We start from the raw sequence: 22,721 nt of genomic DNA on the forward strand, positions 1-22,721 counted from the left end.
AGAGAGCTGCACCAGTTGCCAATTTCCTACTAGACCAGATTCAAGATTCTTGTGTTAATTCATATAACCCTAAACAACCTGGGCCCAAACTACGTTACAGACCACATGATTCCTTATGCTCCACCCTGATCACTGAGATCTTCTTAATTTTGCATTTTTGGCAGACCTCCCATGCCCTTGAGGTTTGGGACAAAGCCTTTAGAGCGGCAGGCCCTGCAGAACTTGTCAATAGAAGTCCAGCAGCCATAATCCCTGTTTCCTTTTAGACATCCTTTAAAAACTGTACGGTTCAGACAGGCCTTTAAAATATACATTTTTTACCAACCAGGTTTTATGGATGTTATTGTAATATTATGTTTGTATGTTGCACACTGCCTTGTTATCTTTTGTATGAAAGTGCAGCTTATAAATATTAAATAAAATATAAAAATAAATAAATTCTTAAAGTTCACGAATATGCTCTCCCACTAGCATACAAATGCTTTTTGTTTCTTCGTGGTTTCTTAGTATACAAAAGATGTACGTTGGACTAAAAAGGAATCCCAGACTTCAAAACAACTAAATCTTGATTTCCCATCAAGCAGAAAGGATTGCCTACCTGCAACTTTGAGTGAGCCAAAAAATAAGCTCTTAGAACTTCAGTGCTGCTACGTATTTTAACAGATGCTCTCTCCGGCTCAAAGTTTGGATTTATCAAGTCAGTGAATGGTTCATTGGTAACATCATTACCCAGAAGTGAGTAGTAGAAGAAGAACTCAGGTTGTCGTTCTGGAAGTTTCATTGTGGTAGGTATTAGCTATTTCAAAGAAAAAGGAAAAACAAAAACTACAAGCCTCAAATCTTCTCATAAGAAGTGGAGAAAGTTCACCTGCATCTCCAACATCAAAAACATGCCATATTCCAACATGTCTATTCAAGTACTTATGTAGTTTTCATGCAACATAGGTAACAATAGAAGCTAGCAAATTTCAGAGATCAAATAGGATAGGTGCCCCTGCTCATTTTCTCAAGCTACGCCCATCAGGAAGGAAACACTGTTACTTTGAGGTCCATTTAGATTTTTAGCACCCATAAAGGAAACAAAATTTTTAATATAGCATCAGTAGGTTAGAAAGAACCATCAAGTCATCAAGCTCAATCTGCTGCAATGAGACCTGATCTTTTACCATCTAGATTAACCATCTAGAATCTGAAAGCACTAGCAAAGGCCAAACCAAATGGTGGCACCAAGAAGCTGAATTAGTGTTATTACCTGTTCTAACTGTGTAGCAAATGCAACAGTAACAGACAAAACGAAGTAGTCTCTGCAATATTCTGCTGGTCCAATTTGATGATATCCTTCCTCTTCATTAAGCACTGCTACAAGATTTTTTTGGCTCAACCCAGGTAGCTGTAGAGGAACTTTAAAAAGGAAATGAATACCTTCAGTTATGTTCTGGACAAAATAAATTTTATCTTGGGGAGGAAACAGATTAATATCCAGCCACAGGAAAATTTCTGGAAATATCCTGAGGTGAAATTCAGAGAGGACAGGCTCTTTAAGAAATCCTATTAGCACTGGGCTTGTATGATACTGAATAAACCCAATGTCATTTTAGCCACCATCTACAAAAAGGATGGGGGATGTAGCCCAACAACACATGCAGGGCCACAACTCCCATAATCCCTGACTTCTGGCCATGCTAACTACGGCTGATGAGAGTTGGAGTCCACCATGAGGAGGTCCACAAGTTCCCCATCCCTGACCTACAACAATTTCATCTCAAAGCAGATGAAAATACTTCACAGCAGGCAAAAAGCAATTAAGTAAGTCAGCCATAAGTCTAGTTTTTAATACTTTCTCTGGCCTGCTGGTACAGTATTAATATCCCACTTCTAATATGGATTCACTTTGCTGAACATTCTCCTGTGAAATGTACAGTAAAGGAGATTGATAACATCAGTTTTTATAATATGAATTCTTCCACATCTGCTTTTTTTGTAAGAAAATAACAGTATCATATCAGTTTCATGAAGACCAACAAATAACCATCTGCACAACCTGATCTTATACCACAAATGCCTAACACGTTTCATTTAATTCTGTTATGCTTTTTACACAAACCTGCCCAGAAGAACTGCACACAGCTGGCAAAGGAGAATAATGTCACAAAGAAAATAAGATCACCAAACACAGAGTTGAAAAAAAGAAAACTCACTGTATGCAATACTCCATTGAGGTTGTGCTTTACTAATCTTGACAACAGAATTTAAACAAGCTTAAGGATGAGAATCATATGAAGAATAAGGGTAAAGATGAAAATATAGAATAAAGCTTACAAATTACGATAACTGCATACATTATTTGTTTTTCCTGGCTGTCTTTCAATAGCAAATATTCATTATTACTTTAGAAAATCAGAAAATAGAATTATAAGCATATATGTAGTGAAAAATAAAATCACAAAAGAGAAAATAAAATTAAAAAATAGAACAAAAACATGCATAAGTGAAGATATAGAAACAATTCCTTATGCAAAAGATTAATTTCAACATAAAGCAGGAATGGGGAATCTGTGGCCCTCTAGATGTTGTTGGGACTCCAACTCCTATCAGCTGCAGCCTTCACAGCCAATCATCAGGGATGATGGGAGCTTACGTGTGGCAACATCTGGAGGACAACAGGTTCCACACCTCTGTCATAAATGAATGGACCAGATCCTTGTAAATTATCCAGATACAGAACAGGTCTTCAAGATTGAGGCGGGGGGGGGGGGAGATGCGATATCCTTAACTTGAATATTCACATGTTCTTAACCCTAAAACTTGCACAACCTTAATAACATGATAAACATCTAGAGAGATCAGTTTATCATATTATTCACACAAAAGGAACTAACTGTACAAAGATTAGAAATCAGCTATAAAACCCCTCAGGACAGAAACGTGCAGATTTCAGGCTTGTAGGATCAACTTCCCCCTCCCATGGAATGTCAAAATCTACCATCTGGAGCCAGGTGTAAAATGGCACCCATGAGGCACAGGGATTAAGGAAGAGATCACTTTTGAGTACATGTTCAGCCCAACAATTTGTTTTCAGCACAAGAACAGATGGTACTTTTGGTAGCCAGAACAAAAGAGGAAACAGAAAGCAGATTATAGATAACTTGTAAAGTGAAGTTGCCAATAATTCCCAAGGATACTTTAGGATCTCCATCAACTTGGCATAATTCCAGAATTCCTGCCAATTTCTAGAATTCAGCAGTGTATGGTGAAATGTTTATTATTTTACTAACCTGTCACATCTCTGGGAGGTGCTTCCTTTGCTTTAAAGCCATCTGTGGATGCTTTCGTATCAGTTTCTAACATTACACTTAGTTGTAGTTCAGATTTAAATTTTGTGTATCTATTGCTGAGTAACGGATACCATTTTGGTGGCTGCAGAGTTTTAATTAAAGAAAAAGATTGGTAAAAAACCACTTAAAATGATAAATATGCAGTACAGTTATCAGATAAAATCTCTTTCCAGTTTGGAGATTGAATGCTTAAAATCAAGCCTAAGACAAAAAAGAAGTGGCCATACAATACAATACAATTACAGTACAACTGAAATTACATCAAATGCACATAGGCAAATTCCAGACTATCCTCTAAATGGCCAGATTTTTTTAATAAATTGAAAATTGAAGTAAAAACACCAAAGAGTAACACTTTGGCCAGAATCTGTGGGAACTACCCTGTTCTCCTATTGGAGAGATGATCAGTGGAGATTATCTGTTTAGATGTGGAAGGCTCCAAGAGCACGTGATATGTGCATCACCTATGGCTGAATTTTCTAGATCACAGTATAATTCTGAACTTAACTGTGTTTCCATCTGTTCATGGAAATCTCTTTCTGCGAGAAGACTGCCTCTCAATGGATAACACTACTTTGCAACAGGGGATTTTAATTCCTCCCATGAAAAAGAGTTTACAAAAGCTAGTCATTGCTCACAAAATAAAAAAGTACTTAGCAACTATTTAAAACATGTACAATAAATTATGGTTTACATTTAGATGTAAAAGAAAAATAAATTAAATCAAATCCCTTTAGTGAATAACAGCAAGAAAACAATCTGCTACTAACTTTCACTGTAGCAGATAATTATCTTAATTGGCAGATAATTGACTCAAGCTTTCTTATCAATTTACATAGTGAGAGAGACTTGGCTACACAGTTTCTTTTCTCCTACTAAAAGGCAGCAGACACACATACGAACAGCAGACACACACATGAACATGAGATCTTGCTCTGCTTTGAGTTGATAAATACATAGGGCTACAAAGGGTGCAAAATCACAAGTTCCAGAAAAGCCACATCATTTGGTAGGGAATTTTGCTACAATTAAGACCTGAATGGATTATGCACTTGCATGATTAGCAGTAATGTCTAGAACAACACAGTTCTAGACATTTTTGTAAGCATTGTAAAATATTGCATCTCAATAATACTCTTATAGATCTTGGGAGTGATGCCAAGATTTTGTGTCTTGCCTGTTTGTTTTTTTGTCTACTACCTTTGACCTATGCAGAACTCAATCTTCATAATTCCTGGTAATAAAAATCGAGATGTAAGCCAGTTCCCACATTTGTTTTCACTGTTATATATGGAGGGACAATAAGATTATTACAGAGGATGGGGACAGTTTCTCATCCATAGAAGGGATAGAGTGATGCAAACCAAGGAGGGCCATATTTTGTAACATTGCAAGCTATATGGTATTATCCCTCCTTGATTACAAGTATTAGAGCAATAGAAGGGCCAGGAACTTTAGAAGTAAGGGAACTATCATGCTAAGGTTAGCATACCAATTCTTAATATCATTTCTTCAGCCACAGAAATGAAAATAAACTGTTATTTTATATTGCTTTGTCCAACTTGAACAAAGCCAAAATCCATACCAAAAACATGAACAATTCATCCAGAGAAGTTATTTTGTTATGAAGTAAAAGTCTTCTCAGCCTGAAGCATGGATTTATTCACCCATTTGCCAACTTGCACTAGTAAAGCAGCACTGTATTTGGAACACTGAGCTGGTTCAAGGGTGAGAACATTGTTTTCTACGCTAACAATATAGAACCTTTAGACTGGACTAGAAATAACGTAAGAAATACACAAAACCTTGCCCTCTCGGTGATCCCTCATTGCACATGTTCTTCTTAAAATTTTCATATCAAGCTATTTATGCTGTTTAGATAAACCAACACCCAGTTTTCACTGAAGAGATAAATATGCCGCTAGACTACACCACTTCAGATTGCAGGTCATGGCTCACATGATTATACAGTCCTGTATACAAAGACTTGGACATATGAAACTAAGTGACAGAGAATAACGTTTCAGCCTAGTCTTGTCTCTAACATTCCAATTTTCCATATGCAGGGAATTTTGGGTATTTTTGTTATTTGAGCCCTTGCTTACAGCTTGAAATGGTAAAGCCAGAAGTGGCAGGTGGAGCAGCATACCTGGCTTACCTGCCAGTTACCAAGAGGGAGAGGGAAAGACAGTGGAGAGCTCAGCGCAGGCACAGCAGAGAGAACATCAGATTGGCTCCACCACTGTGCCCACTCTGCACTCTCTACTCCTTTGCCCCTCCCCCCTTCCAGTAACCAGCAACGGCATGTGGTGTTGGGAATCCAAGTGAACTACCCCATCAGCTGGGTACAGCCCAGACACAGGCTAATCACCCCAATGAGCAACTAGGTCTACAAATCTGCCATTGAATAGAGAATCCAAATCAAAATAATTTAATCTGGCATACCAGTCGTTTTCTGGGCCCAATTCGTTGGTTTTGACCTTTAAAACCCTGCATGGTTTCAGCCCAGTCTATCTGAAAGAGTGCCTCCAGCATCATCAGCGATGCCGCTCAACAATATCAGCCTCAAAAGACCTTCTCTCTATCCCACCAGTTAAAACAGCTAGACTGGTGAGGACTAGGGAGAGGGCTTTTTCAATCGTGGCCCCCACTCTGTGGAATTCCCTCCCAAATGATCTCTGCCATGCCCCCTCTATGATGAGCTTCCGCTGGGCCTTGAAGACCTGGCTCTTCAGGCAGGCTTTTGGGGTGGGTTCGGTTTTATTATTATTGTTTGAGATTTTTAATGCTATAATGTAATTTGTATGTTTTTATGTTGTACGTCGCCCAGAGTGGCTGGATAACCAGCCAGATGGGCTACTAATAAATTTAATAAATCAATAAATATCTGATAGGGAGCACACATTCATTCATTGGCTAAGCAGAGATATAAATAATACCTGTTTCTTCTCTTGAGCAGCTCTTAAATCTAGTACAATGTAACCTACAGACTCTTTGGCAGATGACAAAGAATCCAAAGCAAAGCATTGTACCTTGATAGGTGTACGCTGTAATCTGAAAGAAAATAAAGATGTAATATCGTAAGAATGAGGAATTGGATGTGGCTATACTAGCTTTTAGCTCCACAGTGGTACAAACTACATTTTTATATAAATATATTGTTAAAAAATAGTAAGCTTTGGACCAGAGGCAAGTGCTGATAAAATGATTTAGACCTTCTCAGAAATAACAGTATCAAATGAAAGCATTTCTTCACAAGAACAAGGAAATGTTACCAGTTTAAAATCTAATCTCACTGTTCAACAGCTTCCAGGTACATGACAGCAGTTAAATATAGTCAATATGGTTACTTTTCTGTAGGTGAAAACATGAGGGTTAAAGGTTGCTCTTTTCAGTTTCAATATGAACTTTCTCTCCCAATACTATGTAGAAAACATACACCCTTCTCTAGTACGGTGTTGGGCAAAGTTATTATAACAAAATTCTACAAACATGAAGCAAGCACACACAATCAACCAATTCAAAAAATTTTGAGGCAGCAACCTGTGTTGGTGAAGTGCTTTCCTGTCAAGTTCCCAACCTAATTCTGTGGCAAATTCAGGCTGATCTGTATGTTCAACAGGGTCTGTAGCTAGAGTTTCACCATCAAACTTTGCTTCTACCACGAGCATATGCTTTGGACGTTTGGGAAAATACCGCCCTGGACAAAGAGAAAAGCACATTTATTAGATAGCTCCTTCATAAACATATATGCATATTATTAAATATATTAATATAATATATTAATTGTATAATATTAGGACATGATACAATTCTTTATGCTAACCATAAGCTCCTGTGCATGTTATAGAATCTGACTCATATTCAAAAGCTGTTTCTTGGCTATATGGCCAAATGCATCTGGCTGAATTCTGCATTAGAAAACACTATACACAAAGGAAAAGGGTAAGCTGATTTTGATGGAATCTTTACCCAATCACACCAAAAACTGATTGTAACCACAGTCAGCAGTGAAACAGAGTAGAAAAGCAAGAACGACACCAAGACAGTGACTGGGTAATAATTAGCTAGAAGTGTATCATCTGTCGCTTACATAATAGTTTGGTGTGTCATGGGAACTGATCTAGATTTTCTGACAGCCAATATGCTGACCCTCCAACTTCCCAGCTGGAGGAAGACATTAAAAGGTGAGGAAAGCAAGCTTAGGATAACCAATAGGATTCAGTTCATTCTTAGCATCCCAGAGAAATTCAGAATTCTAGGTGTATGCACTTTGCACCTGATTCCAGTTAGTGCATCTCAGGAGTACAGTAAAAATGAAATAAATCCTGCAAGCGTGAAGTCTCTCCCCTCCCTGATCTATAAAGCTCTTAAGTTATGCTATGATATATACACTACAACTGTAATCCTATGTAAACTTGGAGCTCAGTGGGATCAACTGATAAGTAAACTTGCACGGACTGTTTGTTTTGATGTGTGTAAATCTATCTACTGATGGGGAGGAAATTAAATGTGAATACAGTACAGTTTGTTTTCTGCTAGATGCATCAGTATGGGCTTATTTTATATTGCTTGAGGTTTTCACTATATCATTTTCACCAATAACATTTTGTTAATTTTTATTCAGCCTGTATTGTTGAATGAGATGCAGTGTACAATATTTTAAAATCAGATTAAGACCACTGTAAACAAACTGACCAACCCAAAATCCCTGAAGTTAGCATTCTATTTTTTTTTTAAAGTTAGATGCTATATAGGCAGAAAGGACAAATCTATAAATTGAAAAGTACCTGCTACAGCAAGGACTACATTATGAAGTTAGAGTTTAGTTTATGATTTAAAAAAAACAAAAAACAAGCACCTCTAATTCCAAGCCATCACTGATCCAGACAAGGTAACAAGGGTTCCCAATATTTAGTTCAATCATACAAGAACTACATCTACGTTGTCTCTCTGCGAATACATACATAAGACTTTCAAGTGCCCTGAGGAAAAACACTGCTAATCTCCCACATATCTGTAGAATGGTGCTGGTATCTGCACCAATGTTAGAACAGTGTTCTCCTGTTCAATCTATTTTGAAGAGACAGGGGACTTCTACTATAACAACTCAGTACTAAATTAGGTAAAGGTGTCCCCGCACTTATAGTGCGAGTTGTTTCCGACTCTTAGGGTGATGTCTTGCGATGTTTACTAGGCAGACCGTATATATGGGGTGGGATTGCCAGTTCCTTCCCCGGCCTTTCTTTATCCCCCAGCAATAACACTGAATTATGAACATGTTTAGATATGCTCAGTTTTGGGGCTAACTATTAACCCTACTCCCCATTCAACTAAACAACTGGAGATGATTAGAACACATATGAACAGAACACCGTAGTAACAACTTTCGTTCTTCCCTGGCTGCCTTGCCTTTGTTAATTTTTATACTGCATGCTTCTTAGGCCAGGAACCACTATCCAGAACTCTACCACCAAAATGAGAGGCTCAAACCTACAAAGAAAATGAAGCCTTGGATCTGGAAGTCCTAGTAGCTAGGTCAAACACATGAAGTAAAGTTGGAGGGTTGAAAACAATTGCAGAAATGCTCAGGTATGCTCCCTCCCATTACTGTTACTAAATGAGTTGAAGATGCAACTCTGGTTGAAGCATATTTTCAATAGCATGACGCATTTCACTTAGAGCCAAGAGTACGGAAAAACTTTCAGCTTACACAGATACTTCATCAGGCATTTCATGTAACTGGAAAACTTCCCTGCACTTTCAGACATGCAGTGTGTGTGAATAATCCTGCCCATTTCACATTTATTATTTCCACCACCAACAATCAAACATTTTATTCTGTGCATGGAAAGTAGATAGGCAGACTTAAGACTGCAATCCCACACACGTTTACCTAGGAGTATGTCTCACTAAACTCAAGAGACTTACATCTGAGTAGACATATATAGTCTTGCACTGTTAGGGGCCCAGCTCAACCAAAAACCTAAGTCTGTCCCACAAGTTAGCGACTGCCATCACTCTGTGACAGAGCAGCTGCTTTGTATACAGAAGGTCCCAGGTTCAATCCCCGACAGTATCTACAGATAAGGTTGAAAAGACCTTCTACCTAAAACCTGATCAGCCACTGCCAGCCAATGTAGACGATACTGAGGTAGATGGACCAGTGATCTCACTCAATTTAAGGCAGCTTCTCATATTCCTCAGTTATTTAGAAGGCATACACAGATGGGGGTGAGTGGTGAATGGGTCTTTCATCAATTCTTCGTCGTTTACTTGCTTTTACACACACCAGGCGAGAATGGTGAGACACTGGAGGACTGTAGCCTGTACCTTACCTTCCAGGATAGAAACCACAATCAGAAGTTGGTCGGCTTTTGTGCCCATTTTCCAGGCGGGCCAGCGGTTATCAGTCAAAGTGTGGTGGACGCTCTGCTCTAGTAGGCAGGACGGCTCGCAAAGGCCGAAGCTGCTTTGCTGCGTCGGGTCCCAACATCCAAGGCAGAGGACAGATCCCTCCTCCCTGATCCCGCCGACCTGGTCCCCTTTGGCGCCTCAGGTTTGCTTTCAACCCAGCCGCCGCCACAACTACCGCTTAGCAACCAAAAGGCATAAGGCGAAGCTCATAGACACAGAGACTAGGGCTGTGGGAGAAAGAGCGGCGCTTCTGGAATATCACTTCACTTCCGGATGCTGCTTCATTGTTCTCAGAGGGATGCGCGACAGAAGAGTGAAATGAATGTGCAGCAGCGCCACCTATGGGAGTGGCGAGGGAGAAAAAGAGGTTTCACAGTCGTACATCGAGGGCAGGGTTTGAAAAGACGAAACAAAGAAAACAAAGCAAAAAGCTCCGCCCTTCTGGCGGACGATCTCTAGGAAAGGATAAAGACTTTGCATAGGGAGGACTAAATTACAGTGCGAACAGCTGTTGGTGTTCTCCGTTTACGAGCCGACTGCTAATCTTACTCCCTATGTACCAACACCTGAAATAGGTGGAGAAAAATGTACAAAGACCATCTCAAATAGGTAAGGAACAGAAAACGAACTTTTAACAGGAGTAAGAAGCAGTAGTGCTATAAACGTTGACTTCTCGCTGCCTGGCCCTCCATTAAAAACGTATATTTCTAGTAAGGTTGCCAGGCTCAGGGCCTGAGACTGATCCTGTATCTTTAGGAGAAGAGAAAGTCAGCCAAGTGCAGGTGTTCTTGCAACAGAGTAATGGGAGTGGAATTCTCCCTTTCTTCTGCACAACTTTTAAAGATACAGAAGACCTCTTGGAGGCCGGGCCTGGCAACCAAGAGGTCTTCTGTGTCTTTAAAAGTTGTGCAGGGGGGAGGGAAAAATCCACCTTGTGGTTTTTCCCATTACGGTGTTGCAAGTACACCTGCACCTGGCTGAGTTTCTCTTCTCCTAAACTCAGGATCTGTCTCAGGTCCTGAACCTGGCAACCCTAATTACTAGCCATTTAACTTTTCGTGGGGATGTGCGAGAGCTCCTTTCCCCCCCATTCTGGTCCTTGAAGGATTTGTGTTTGGCCCTGTTCTGTTCTTTCCCTGCACCCTGGCCTTTGGTGGCTTTGTCATGCCCTCTTGACTTTCAGAATTTATTATTTATTTGTTTGTTTGTGGGATACTATTTTAGGGCCATACCCTGCCCTCACAAGGCTACTTGCATGATAGAAACATATAAAGGTAAACAAAAACAAAAAAACCCCAACACATTTGAAGTAATAGGGAAGAACCAAATTCACTATAAAACTACAAAAAAAAAAACCTGAAGTAGAAATAAATAACAATTGAATCGCAAGCTTGCAGTGGTGTTTACTCCTTTAATAGCTTGTGGCTATGAAGTGGTTTATAAACCCGAAAAATAAATAAATACAAAAAAGCAATAAAATAACAAGAGTGATGAATAATATTTGGTCCAAGATAATATATTTAAAACAAGTTAAACAATTTAGTGCCACCTGTGTACTGATGATGCCCAGCTCTACCTTTCCTGTTCTGTTTTTAAAAAAATATTTTTGCAAGTTTAACAAAGGGAAAAAGAAGAAACATTGTCAGCTGACATTAACAATACAAATATTCCATCAGTCCTGACTTAAATGTATAAATTAATATAGACAGCTCATATGTCCAAACAGGTATCCAAATGAGATTGATGATTATAAGATATATGTTTATCTTCAGACCGTTGAGTAGTGGATGGTGAGTGTTTGTCTTTCCAGTCTTGAAGTACAAGTGTCTTTGCAACCGTAAGGGCTTGCAGGGTTCACTTTCATTGTCCATCTGTTAGTCCCACACCACAGGAATATAACTGAAGAGTGTGTGATATGAATAATTTTTCCAAAACCAAGTTAATTCAAAAAATAATTTCTGACCAGAAATACAGTACCACAGGACATAACCACATCATATACCTCCAACAGGGATTATCAGCATCACATTGCCAGCATCTATCTGAACTAGCCAATTATTTCTTATAAAGACACTGTGGGAGTACCCATTTCTATAAAGGTGCTGTAGTACCTTCCCATTCTAATCAGTCCCATATTTCTATCTGTCTGTCTGATATTTCCACTTGTCTGTTTTGACACCATCCAAAACTCAAGTCAAGAAGACCAAGGCTGAACTTCCCATCTTTCCTCTCAAGCCTTCCTCCTCTCACATATTTCCTGTATCTATTGACGGTACCTCCATCAAGTTGATTGGGCATGAAGCCTTAAGCTGTATTTCATTCTTCCCTCACTTTTGCTTCCTATTTTCAATATGTCGCCAAGTCACTTTGTTTCTCCCTGTACAATGCTGAAGTAAAAAAGGGGGCAGCATTTGTCTCCACCCTTTGCGGGAAACTCTAGCTCTATTTGGGTGTTATTTTATTTTTCTTTTATTTATAAGATTTCTTACTTGTGCTGCCCTATAATATCCCAGGGCGAGTTATAACAATATAACCATACAAGTGAAAAACAAGCAATCTGTCGTTATCCATTTTTCAGGATTTCAGGCCTCACTCACTCCATGGTGTATTAAAACATGTATGTATTTTGTTTATTGCCTCTAATCATGTACTCAGTAGCTTCTGCCATTTCAGCATCTTCCAACTTCAGTTTAGGGCAGCCTTTCCCAACCAGTGTGCCTCCAGATGTTGTTGGACCACAATTCCCATCTTTCCTGACCATTGGCAATGCTAGCTGAGGCTGATGGGAGTTGTGGTCCAACAACATGTGGAGGCACACTGGTTGGGAAAGGCTGGTTTAGGGGTTTTGTTTAATCCTTAATTTATATGTGTGTATCTTTTTGTTCACCTTTTTCATCTTTTATTAATTAATGTAAAGTCACAGGACCAGGCTGTATCTACTCTGGCAACACTACTAGACCTAATAGTGTCATCCACAACAACAGGGATTCATTCATCTGCTCTATGTAATATATGCCATCGTCTGCCAGCAAAGCCCTTCTGCATTTTATATAGCAGGAGTTCCCAAACTGTGGTCTGCAAGTTTCATCCAGGTGGTCTGCAGCATGTCTGTAAAAATACAATTTAAAATAATACAGCACCTAGCACAGTGCATGGCAATTTGCTACAACAGGCAGAAAAATCATTAAGTGGTCTGCCAAGGCCCTCAGCAATCTTCAGGTGGTCTGTGGGGGGAAAAAAGTTTGGGGACTACTGTTATAAGGGATAAACAGGACAGTCTTTATGAAAAAGAATGGCAGTATCTGGACCTCGAGACCAAGCTGGTCTGTCTCCACACACATCAGGGAAAATTCACTAATAACACTGCATCATAGGTGGTGTTACACATCCATACAACTGTCACATATGGTGCACAATGTAAATCCAAACTGTTGGAGGGGATATGGTATGCATGGAACATATTTTCCTGGTAGGCGTGCAGTTGTTATTAAATGTTGGAAAGCTGTACATTTAGAGGTTGACTATTTTACAGGAGAATGTGACTCTGTATTAATGCTGTTAAATATATTTGATGGCGATATGGACATTCACTCAAAGGCACTAACTATATATATGATCCTGACAGCTAAGCTAGCTACAGGTCAACAGTGGGGAAAAACTCAGGAATACTGCAGTCCTGGAGAAAATAACTCATCAGTTAAAACTAATACAAGGACAAGAAACTCTGGAGTTATTTTGTATGGTCTGGCATGTGTTTATTACTCATACATCTACAACAAACTTTAAAAGGCATCCATCTGTGTATTACCAACCAAACTAGAAGAACATTTGATTTGCCAAACTGTATATCTTGTTTATTACATCTGCCTTTACCCTCATAATTTATGTTTTGATGTATGAATGGTAATTCCCAGGATACACAGAACAAGTAATTATGAGACAGCCTTTCTTTGCAACCTGAAAAAGAAAACATAGAAGTCTTTGTTATGGCTTATTCCTCAGACACAGGGAAAGAGAAATGGCAAATGTTGAAAACCCAGTGGATGAAGATTTTAATCTCCCAGGACACTGACCTTAAATTGGCTATACTGAATTTTATTTATTTATTTATTTATTTAACTTGTATACCACTTTATATTTCAAAAAATCTCAAAGTGGTTTACATTTCAACAAAAATCAATATAAGTTTTACATTCAATATTATTGCTAATAATAAGAAAAACAATCTACATTTTAAGTAACATAATTGAGCAATACATCTCTAAACAATATACATAACATGAAACCAAAGTGAATCATATACAAAACAAAGAATATAACAATTATAAAGTATATCTAAAAATTCACATGAATATTACAATAAAAGCACGTATACAATATCTTAAGCCTGTTTTAATTGGAATTAACTATTGAGAGGAAACCACTACTAAAAATGGACCCATACAGCATCAGGGCCACCAGCATTGGAGAACAAAGAAAAAATGAGTCTTTGAACTTCACAGAGGAAACAAAGGAAATGTAAAGGGAGACCGCAACGGCTGGATTACAAATATTTTAAATTAACAAATAAAATCACAATACATCAGGAGGTTCATTTGTGAGTTGAATCAGTACAATGGACTCTTCCTCCTCCTCCTCCTCCTCCTCCCAAAGCCAGCAGGGTAGGTTAGAGTGGGAGGGTGGCGCTCCCGTTTTGTGATCCGTGGCAGCATCAGGTTGCAACCTGACCCTGCCATGGATTGCGGACAGGCACCCCCCAATACAGACAGCATGGGCTTCAACAAGGCCACACCCACGCCCCTACCTCTCCCATCAGTGTGAATGCCATGCTTCCTGCTATCACCCCAGTGCCATCTTGGGTGATAATAGGCATGCACGTCTGCACACACGTCATTCACATAAAGGGAAACATAGGTGAGGCATGCATACGGGCTTATTGAAGCCCACACTGTCTGTATTGGGGGGGGGGCTTGGAGCTCCCTCTCTGCAATCATCTCCCTGAAGTTGAGAGACTCGGACTCAACAGTGGTGTTTTCTCTTTTTATTAAAGTAATAGACAGATGCAGTGCAGAGCGCCTCATGAAACTAGCTACTCTTTCTAGGAACTCTCTAGCACTAAGCATGATTTTGTGACTCCAAGACATTGACTCAGCAACTGTCATTCCCCCGTGAGTCTGCTGAAGTAGGTTGGGAGTATGTGCACAAACGGAGGCTCCTCCTTAGCTAAGTCTGTTGAATTTTCCACTTCAAACGTCTTCCAGTGCAGGGTGAAGGTGGATCTTGGCCAGTTTCTCGTCTTCCCCCTCCGATGGAGCAGGGCTGTTAACTGTCAGTTCAGGTGTGGGAAGTGAGGGTGCACTCTGCCGGGAAGTGTCTGGAGCCTGGAGTTACGGGGGCTGTGGTGTCAGTGATGAGTTGGGGCACCCTCCAAGTCTGTTCCACTGCTGGACCTCTCCCCCAGTGATTTGTCCCAGTCCATGTTCTCATCCTCTGTCTCACCTTTGCCCATCCACCCCCATCCAACAGGCCTTACGACAGTGATCTGCAGCCACCTGTATGGGGGAGTGTTGGGCTATGGTGCCACGGGCCCAAGGCAGGCTGGTGCGCAAGGGCCCAGCCATGCCTGTTGCCGGCCCTGGAGGCCAGGGCAGCAAACAGACAATAAAGCACCAAAAACATATGAAAACCAAAACATCTTCAAAATATCTTTAAAAACATATTAAAAAACAATTCCAATACAGATGCAGACTGGGATGAGGTATCTGCTTAAAAGTCTTGTTGAAAGAGAAGGATCTTTAGTAACTATCAGCATAAAACCACTACTTTCTTGCTTAGAATCAAGTATTTCCCAGTGGCAGAGGAGTGATGCTACTTAACAGTTAACACTAAGTAACGTAGCCACTTCAATTGTTGATAGCCAGAGTACATGATGTCCTGTACAAAATGCACAATATTTGTATAAAATATTTCTCACCCATTTAGGGATGGGGGGAAAGCCTCTATAACATTTCTAATGAGGGAATTAATTCAGACACATGGCACTTTTGACACACTACAGGTACTGTTGTTATTATTATTATATTTATATCCCGCCCTTCCTCCCAAGGTATTAATTTGCTTACCAGGATGTTTGTGTTATCAACACGACTAGGTTTGTGTGCGTGTGGATGACCACTGTCAGTAATGTTATTATGATTTACTGTTGTTTTTGCTGCAAGAGACTTAACACAGCTACCCCTCTATACATTTTATAATGTTTGGCTCCTAAGAGTGGCTACTTGTCAGGAGCTGTTAAAATCTACCCAAACATTCATATGGCTGAAAGCTATAAGATAGTCACCACTTTCATCTCTGTCTCACAGCTCCTCTGTTTCCCCCACTCAGTTGGGTTGCCATCACTCTTCTGTTGACAATCCTGTGTCTTCTAACAGCCTCATGATGTGCATCAATGTCAAGTGAAACTTTTCCTACCATACATGCTGGGAAATCTGTTGGATTTTGTAAGTTTATGATGGCACTGGAACAGAAAGCTTGTCAACATCATAGTTCATTGAATGTAACTTCCTTATTACTGGAAAGAGTGGGGAAGGGAAGAAAAAGAGTTTAAAATGGGCAAAGGAAAAAATTCCTTGCTACTACTTCACTGCCCCACCCTTTCAACATGTCATTGTTGGCAACACTGGCAGGCAACTGCTGAATCAAATGACCTCTCTGAAAGTTTCCTAATAACTCATGTATGTGTATAGCTTTCCCCCTCAGAGAACTTGTTTTCCTATTCTCTTCTTCCCCATTTTTTTTGGTAACACCATTCCACCACAGGAACCAACTTAAAGTGGTATCTGTCCATATATCTGCTTGTCTGTGGGCATCTGGTTGTGAAGAAGGGGTGCAACAAGGTGATGCCTCTCTCCAGCATATTTCTAACACAGTATGCTTGATGCTTCTCAAATTACAGACATTTAAATTCATTTTCCTGGTTTTCTGGAAGCCACAACTTGGCCACCCCAGTTAAATGGCTTTTTTCCCTATGTTGTGCTATTTATATTTCATATTCATTTATTTTTTACATTTTTTCCCAACATATCTGAGCTTTCTTCAAGGTGATGTACATGGTTTTTCTTCTGCCCATATCATCCTAACAATCCTCTGGAGTAGGTTAGTCTGAGAGTTAGCGGCTGCTCAAGGTAACCCAGTGAGCTTCTTGTCATGGCCAAGTGAGGATTTGTATCCTGGTTTCCCAGGTCCCAGTCCAAAATTCTAACCTCTGCACAGAGCTTGGAAAAGTTACTTTTTTTGAACTACAACTCCCATCAGCCCCAGCCAGCATGGCCACTGGATTAGGCTGATGGGAGTTGTAGTTCAAAAAAGTAACTTTTCCAAACTCTGCCTCTGCACACTTGATCTTTTTGCTGTTCTTAGCTTTTCTTTCATCCCCATTTTTGATTTGTGTCAATGCTGCAAGGAAAGAGGTGGATTTAATTGCAATCCATTAAATAATGCCCACTCCATTCTCTAGCGTCCTCATGCAATTTAAGGCCACAGTTCTGAAATAATCTACCTATGAACAGCCATATTTAAATGTTACTTAGGGGAAGCAGGATTCATATATTCATACATATATTCCCTGCAATTTCGATTATTGTCAATTCATCATCCATAAATACCTGCAATGCACCCTTAAGTGATATTGGGACAATTGCCCACTAGTTTTGATAATCAATATTTTAAATATCTAAATAATAGATAATAATGTTAGTGCTATTTAGCCAAGAATATCCACATGGTGCCATTTCATTCCTAACAAGAAGACATCCTGATTTTACAAAGAAACAAAATCACAAGAATGTATTTGAATATTTCCATGTTATGGCCTAATAATTAATGCAGATTGAGTGATGAGGAGTCCCATTAATTCACAGCAGAAAATTTGTTTTCCTTGTGACAAGTAATTATGTCATGTTATCACTCCCCTAACCCCCATGCATACATTGTTATGTGCAGAGAAGCTACTGTACTCTCTGCTTGAGGGTAATTGCATCTCCATACATGAATGGAGTAGGGAAGGAGTTGTAGCCAGGGAAATGGTGTGTTCCTTGACCTATACCTTGTTGTAGCAAGGTGCTAGGGTAGCACAAACTGTGTTCCCCCTTTGAGGGTTTTCCCAATGACCCTGGGTGCCTCTTGGAGTCTGGTGCGCTGGGCAGCTGCTTGCACTCTGATGTTCTGATGCACAGAAAAGACATATAATAAGCTTCAGCAGTGTTATGGTCCAGGTTCTACTTTGTTCTGTAGGGAAGTTTTGTTGTTATGTGCCTTCAAGTTGATTACGACTTATGGCAACCCTATGAATCAGTGACCTCCAATAGCATGTGTTATAAACCACCCTTTCAAGATCTTGTAAGTTGAGGTCTGCAGCTTCCTTTATAGAAGCAATCCATCTCTTGTTCGGTCTTCCTCTTTTTCTACTCCCTTCTGTTCTTCCCAGCATTATTGTATTTTCTAGTGAATCATGTCTTCTCATTATGTGTCCAGAGTATGATAATCTCAGTTTCATCATTTTAGCTTCTAATGATAGTTCTGGTTTAATTTGTTCTAACACCCAATTATTTGTCTTTTTCACGGTCCATGGTATCTGTAAAGATCTCCTCCAACACCACATTTCAAATGAGCTGATTTTTCTCATATCCACTTTTTTCACTGTCCAACCTTCACACCCATTCATAGAGATCGGGAATACCATGGTCTGAATTATCCTGACTTTAGTGTTCAGTGATACATCTTTGCATTTGACAACTTTTTCTAGTTCTCTCATAGCTGGCCTCCCCAGTCCTAGCCTTCTAATTTCTTGACTATTGTCTCCATTTTGATTAATGACTGTGTCAAGGTACTAATAATCCTTCACAAGTTAAATGCCCTCATTGTCAGCTTTGAAGTTACATAAATGTTCTGTTGTCATTACTTTAGTCTTCTTGATGTTCAGCTCTAGTCCTGCTTTTTGTGCTTTCCTCTTTAACTTTCAACAGCATTCGTTTCAAATCATTACTGGTTTCTGCTAGTAGTATGGAATGGTCTGCATATCTTAAATTATTGATATTTCTCCCTCCAGTTTTCACACCTCCTTCATCTTGGTCCAGTATCTCTTTCCGTATGATATGTTCTGCATATAGATTAAACAAACAGGGTGATAAAATACACTCATGTCTCACACCCTTGATCTTTATATTTTTCTGGAATGTTATTTAAAATGTATTTTGGCATTATGATTGCTTTGTTGTTCTTCTTTAGCTTTACTCTGATTTTCAATATTACTAGTTCATGATCTGTACCGCAGTCTTCTCCTGGTCTTGTTTTTGCAGAAAGTATGAAACTTCTCCATCTTCTGTTACCAATTATATAATTAATTTGATCCCTATATTGACCATTTGGTGATGTCCACGTGTACAGTAGTCTTTTCGGTTGCTCAAAAAATGTGTTTGCAAGAAACAAATTATTGGCTTCACAGAATTCAATAAGTCTTTCTCCTGCTCCATTTCTAAACCCCATTTCTCCACAATTTCTAGTTCTTCTCTGTTCCCTACTTTTGCATTCCAGTCCCTCATGATTATCAGAACATCTTGTTTTGGTGTGTGATCAATTTCTTCCTGTACTTCTGCGTAAAATCTCTCCAATTCCTCTTCTTCTGTGTTTGCCGTTGGAGTGTAGACTTGGATGATGGTTGTGTCAATAGATTTCCTGTTAAATCTCATTGATATCACTCTCTCAGACCTTGCATTATAGCTCCTAATTGCTTTTGCTACATCACTTCTCACTAGTAGAGCAGCCCTGTTTCTTCTTAATTTCTCATTTCCTGCATAAAATATTTTGTAGTTGTCTGAGTGAAATGTCCCATTCCCATCCATTTTGATTCAATTCATGCCAAGTATTGTAATGTTGATACTTTCCATTTCGTGCTTGACAATTTCTAACTTTCCCTGATTCATGCTTCTCACATTTCATGTTCCTATTGTGTATGTTGTACAACTCCAGACTCTCCTTTCGCATCTGTTTACATCAGCCTCCTGGTTTCCATTCAGCTTTGACCCAGTTGTGTCATTAGTCCCAGCGCTACTCGTACTTGTCCTTTGTTCTTCCCCAGGAGCTGACTGAGTACTATCTGACCTGGGGGTCTCCTCTTCCAGCACTATCTCATGTTGCATTTTGGATAGTCTATTCTTAGGGTTTTCATCGTAAGAGATATTCAGAGGTGGTTTACCATTGCCTTCCTCTGATTTTGGATACTCTGGTGTCTGAGCTTTGATCATTCTGCCTTGGGTGCCCCTGCTAGGGGTCTAGCCTCTTGGTCTAGACTCCTGACGGCATTGCTCTCAGCTTCTTCGACACTCTCAAACCCCCTTACCATATTAAGGTGTGCATCCTAGAAGAGGATAGGGAAGTTTAAGGAATCCCTAACTTTTTTGTGCCCAGGGCACATTTGGAAATATTTGAAATGGAGGGGCGCAGCAGCGGCGGTGGACCCAACATGGGTGGCCCGCGCTCCTCTCCCTCGTCCCTCCACTGATCCCTCCTTGCTCCCCCTCCACCCGGCCATGGCAAGCACCTCCTGGGACCCGGACATCCTCAACGAGGCCCTGAGGGGCACCTGCAACGATGCCTCCCTCTGCAAGCGATATGCAGTAAACATTGGCTACTGGAAGGACCCTTACATTGCTTATTTTGTGAGGCAGCCCAAAGAAAGGAAGGCGCCTGAAATCAGTCGTGGATATTATGCCCGAGTCCAGGGAGTTGGCCGCTTACTTAAGGCTTTCTTGCAGAAGACTGGATGCAACTGCCAAATTCTAAACCTTGGCACTGGCATGGACACCCTGTTCTGGAAATTAAAGGATGAGAATTTGCTTCCAAGAAAATACTTTGAAGTTGATTTTCCATCTATAGTCACAAGGAAAATCCACAACATCAAATCAAAACCTTCCTTGTCAAAACCAATTATGGAAAGCCATTCAGGGGAGTCTCTCCTAATAGATGCTCACAGCCTGGACTCCAGCAGATATGCCATCATTGGTGCAGATCTCCGAGACCTGCCAAAGCTAGAGGACAAACTGAAGAAGTGCAACATAGATCCACATTTGCCGACTCTCCTTGTGACAGAATGCGTCCTGATCTACATGACGCGACAGCATTCTGCAAGCCTCCTCAGGTGGCTGGCTGGGTTGTTCCAGACTGCCATGTTCATTAACTATGAGCAGGTGAATATGTCTGATCACTTTGGGCAGATCATGATTGACAACTTGCAGAGCAGACAGTGCAACCTGGTCGGTGTGGATGACTGCAGAACTCTGGATACCCAGAAGGAACAGTTTCTGCTAAATGGCTGGGAAACAGCAAATGCCGTAGACATGATAAAAGCCTACAACTGCTTACCAAAAGACGATGTCAAAGGAATAGAAGCACTTGAGTTCCTTGACGAGAAGGAGCTACTTGAACAACTCATGCAGCATTACTGTCTGTGCTGGGCCACCAAGGACTCCGGCAACCTGGGTCTTGCAGAGATTGCTCTGTGATGCATTTGCTCCAGTGGAGCTCGAGGTAGATCTGCTGCCTCCTCCTGGTGTCTCTGCATGCATCGCCGGTGTCTTCAAGGGAACAGGAGCGGCAGAGCATTCGGCAGGGACGGTCCTTCCCTCCACCCACCTTGGGCCACCTTGCAACATCATTTTGAATAAACCCTAACCCTTTTGTGATCAGAAGCAGCTTGTGTTTCTCAGATGTGTGTGATGGTGAAAGTCTGGTGCCCGTGACTTGCCTCCTGTCTTCTTCCCTGGGTACTGAGAACTGGACTGGTGGGGGAAGGGGCAGCAGTGGGGAAAGAGATTCTCTCAGCCCGTCCTAGAGGCTTTCCTCTCTCCTGTCGCTTGTGTCTCCCTTTCTGTTGTGGAGTGTTGCTCCTGGCCTTTTCTCCAGCCTCTGAGCTGAGCGTGCACCTTCCATGTGAATTGACTCAGCTGTGTCAAGCGGGGAGCTGGCCGCGTTTCTGGGGGGCTCCGCTGTTTGCCAAGGCAAAAAAATTGGAGTTTGCAATTGACCCCCCCCCCGGTACAGTTTCTCCCTGGCAGTATTGAAATGTGCTCTTAACTTGCCTGCAGCAAGGATTAATAAACTATGGAATATTTGAAATGGTTGTGGGCAAACAAAATACCCATTTAACAGAAGAAAAACTGGTGATGCTCAGTATAAGATATATATTAATGTGGTTGGCATCTAGTAGCCAAAAAACAAATGTTTTCTTTACAAAAATTGGAACCGAGCATGGTGTAGGCCTGAGCTTTCAGAGAGTGGTTCCAAGATGGATGCCAGTCTGAGCCTACATAGAATATACTCAGAACCACCCCTAAAAAAGGAGGCAAAGAATGTACACCCCAAACATCTTTCCCCCCAAAGGCAACAAACCAAAGTCCCCTCATTAAAAATGTTTAGAAGGATAGGGGGCCTTGACAGGTGCCAAGGGAGTGTCTAAGAGTGCCGTGGTGCCTATGGGCACAATGTTGGTGATCTCAAGCTTAAAAGTATATGATAATGCCTTGTTCTTTAAGCCGTAGGTTTATAAAGTACTTATAAAAACACATGTATGATGGATTCTGAGACAGGTATGTGGACAGGAGATGGCTGAAAGTAACATTCCCACCTATCCCCAATCCTTCCCCTGCTAGCTTCCCAGCTCCTGATAAGTCTCTCTCAAGGGTCCGGAAACCCTGAGCAATGGGTGACTTGTAGAGGGGACTGAGGAAGGAGGGGGGAGATCCTCAAAACTCAGATGGAGGCGACTTCTGAAAGCAGCTCTGCCAGCTTCCACCAGCCCCCTTCTGCTTGCTATTCTCAGGATCCAACCCATAGACTGAATGCAATCTAAGTATGAATGTTTAGATAGATGTAGGGAGAGATACAATTATCTCTGTCTTCTTCATTTGTAGTTTC

General features: G+C 40.6%; 2 protein-coding genes across 6 annotated transcripts in view; one reads left to right on the forward strand and one right to left on the reverse strand.

Moving 5' to 3' along the window:
* The window catches only part of CEP120 (centrosomal protein 120), a 44,306-nt gene extending 33,990 nt beyond the window's left edge, over positions 1–10,316 (reverse strand). The window contains exons 1-6 of one of the 5 annotated variants that reach the window (XM_061624995.1): positions 9,674–10,316; positions 6,879–7,035; positions 6,275–6,389; positions 3,276–3,417; positions 1,253–1,401; positions 599–796 (exon numbers count right to left, since the gene is read on the reverse strand). In XM_061624995.1, coding sequence (XP_061480979.1) covers positions 599–796; positions 1,253–1,401; positions 3,276–3,417; positions 6,275–6,389; positions 6,879–7,035; positions 9,674–9,722 — 810 coding nt within the window. In that variant the 5' untranslated portion in view covers positions 9,723–10,316. Of the gene's footprint in view, positions 1–598; positions 797–1,252; positions 1,402–3,275; positions 3,418–6,274; positions 6,390–6,878; positions 7,036–8,832; positions 8,873–9,673 lie in introns of those variants that run through there. The other 4 variants (XM_061625014.1, XM_061624977.1, XM_061624985.1 and 1 more) reach the window with 4 other exon arrangements.
* A 10,022-nt stretch (positions 10,317–20,338) lies between these two features.
* Positions 20,339–21,476, forward strand: LOC133375557 (leucine carboxyl methyltransferase 1-like). Its single transcript, XM_061607314.1, has one exon. It carries the CDS (start codon positions 20,339–20,341, stop codon positions 21,308–21,310), a length of 972 nt encoding a protein of 323 aa, XP_061463298.1. The 3' UTR covers positions 21,311–21,476.
* Positions 21,477–22,721: the final 1,245 nt, after the last annotated feature.

Source organism: Rhineura floridana, chromosome 1 (assembly GCF_030035675.1).
Source record: "Rhineura floridana isolate rRhiFlo1 chromosome 1, rRhiFlo1.hap2, whole genome shotgun sequence".
NCBI classification, from domain to species: Eukaryota; Metazoa; Chordata; class Lepidosauria; order Squamata; family Rhineuridae; genus Rhineura; species Rhineura floridana.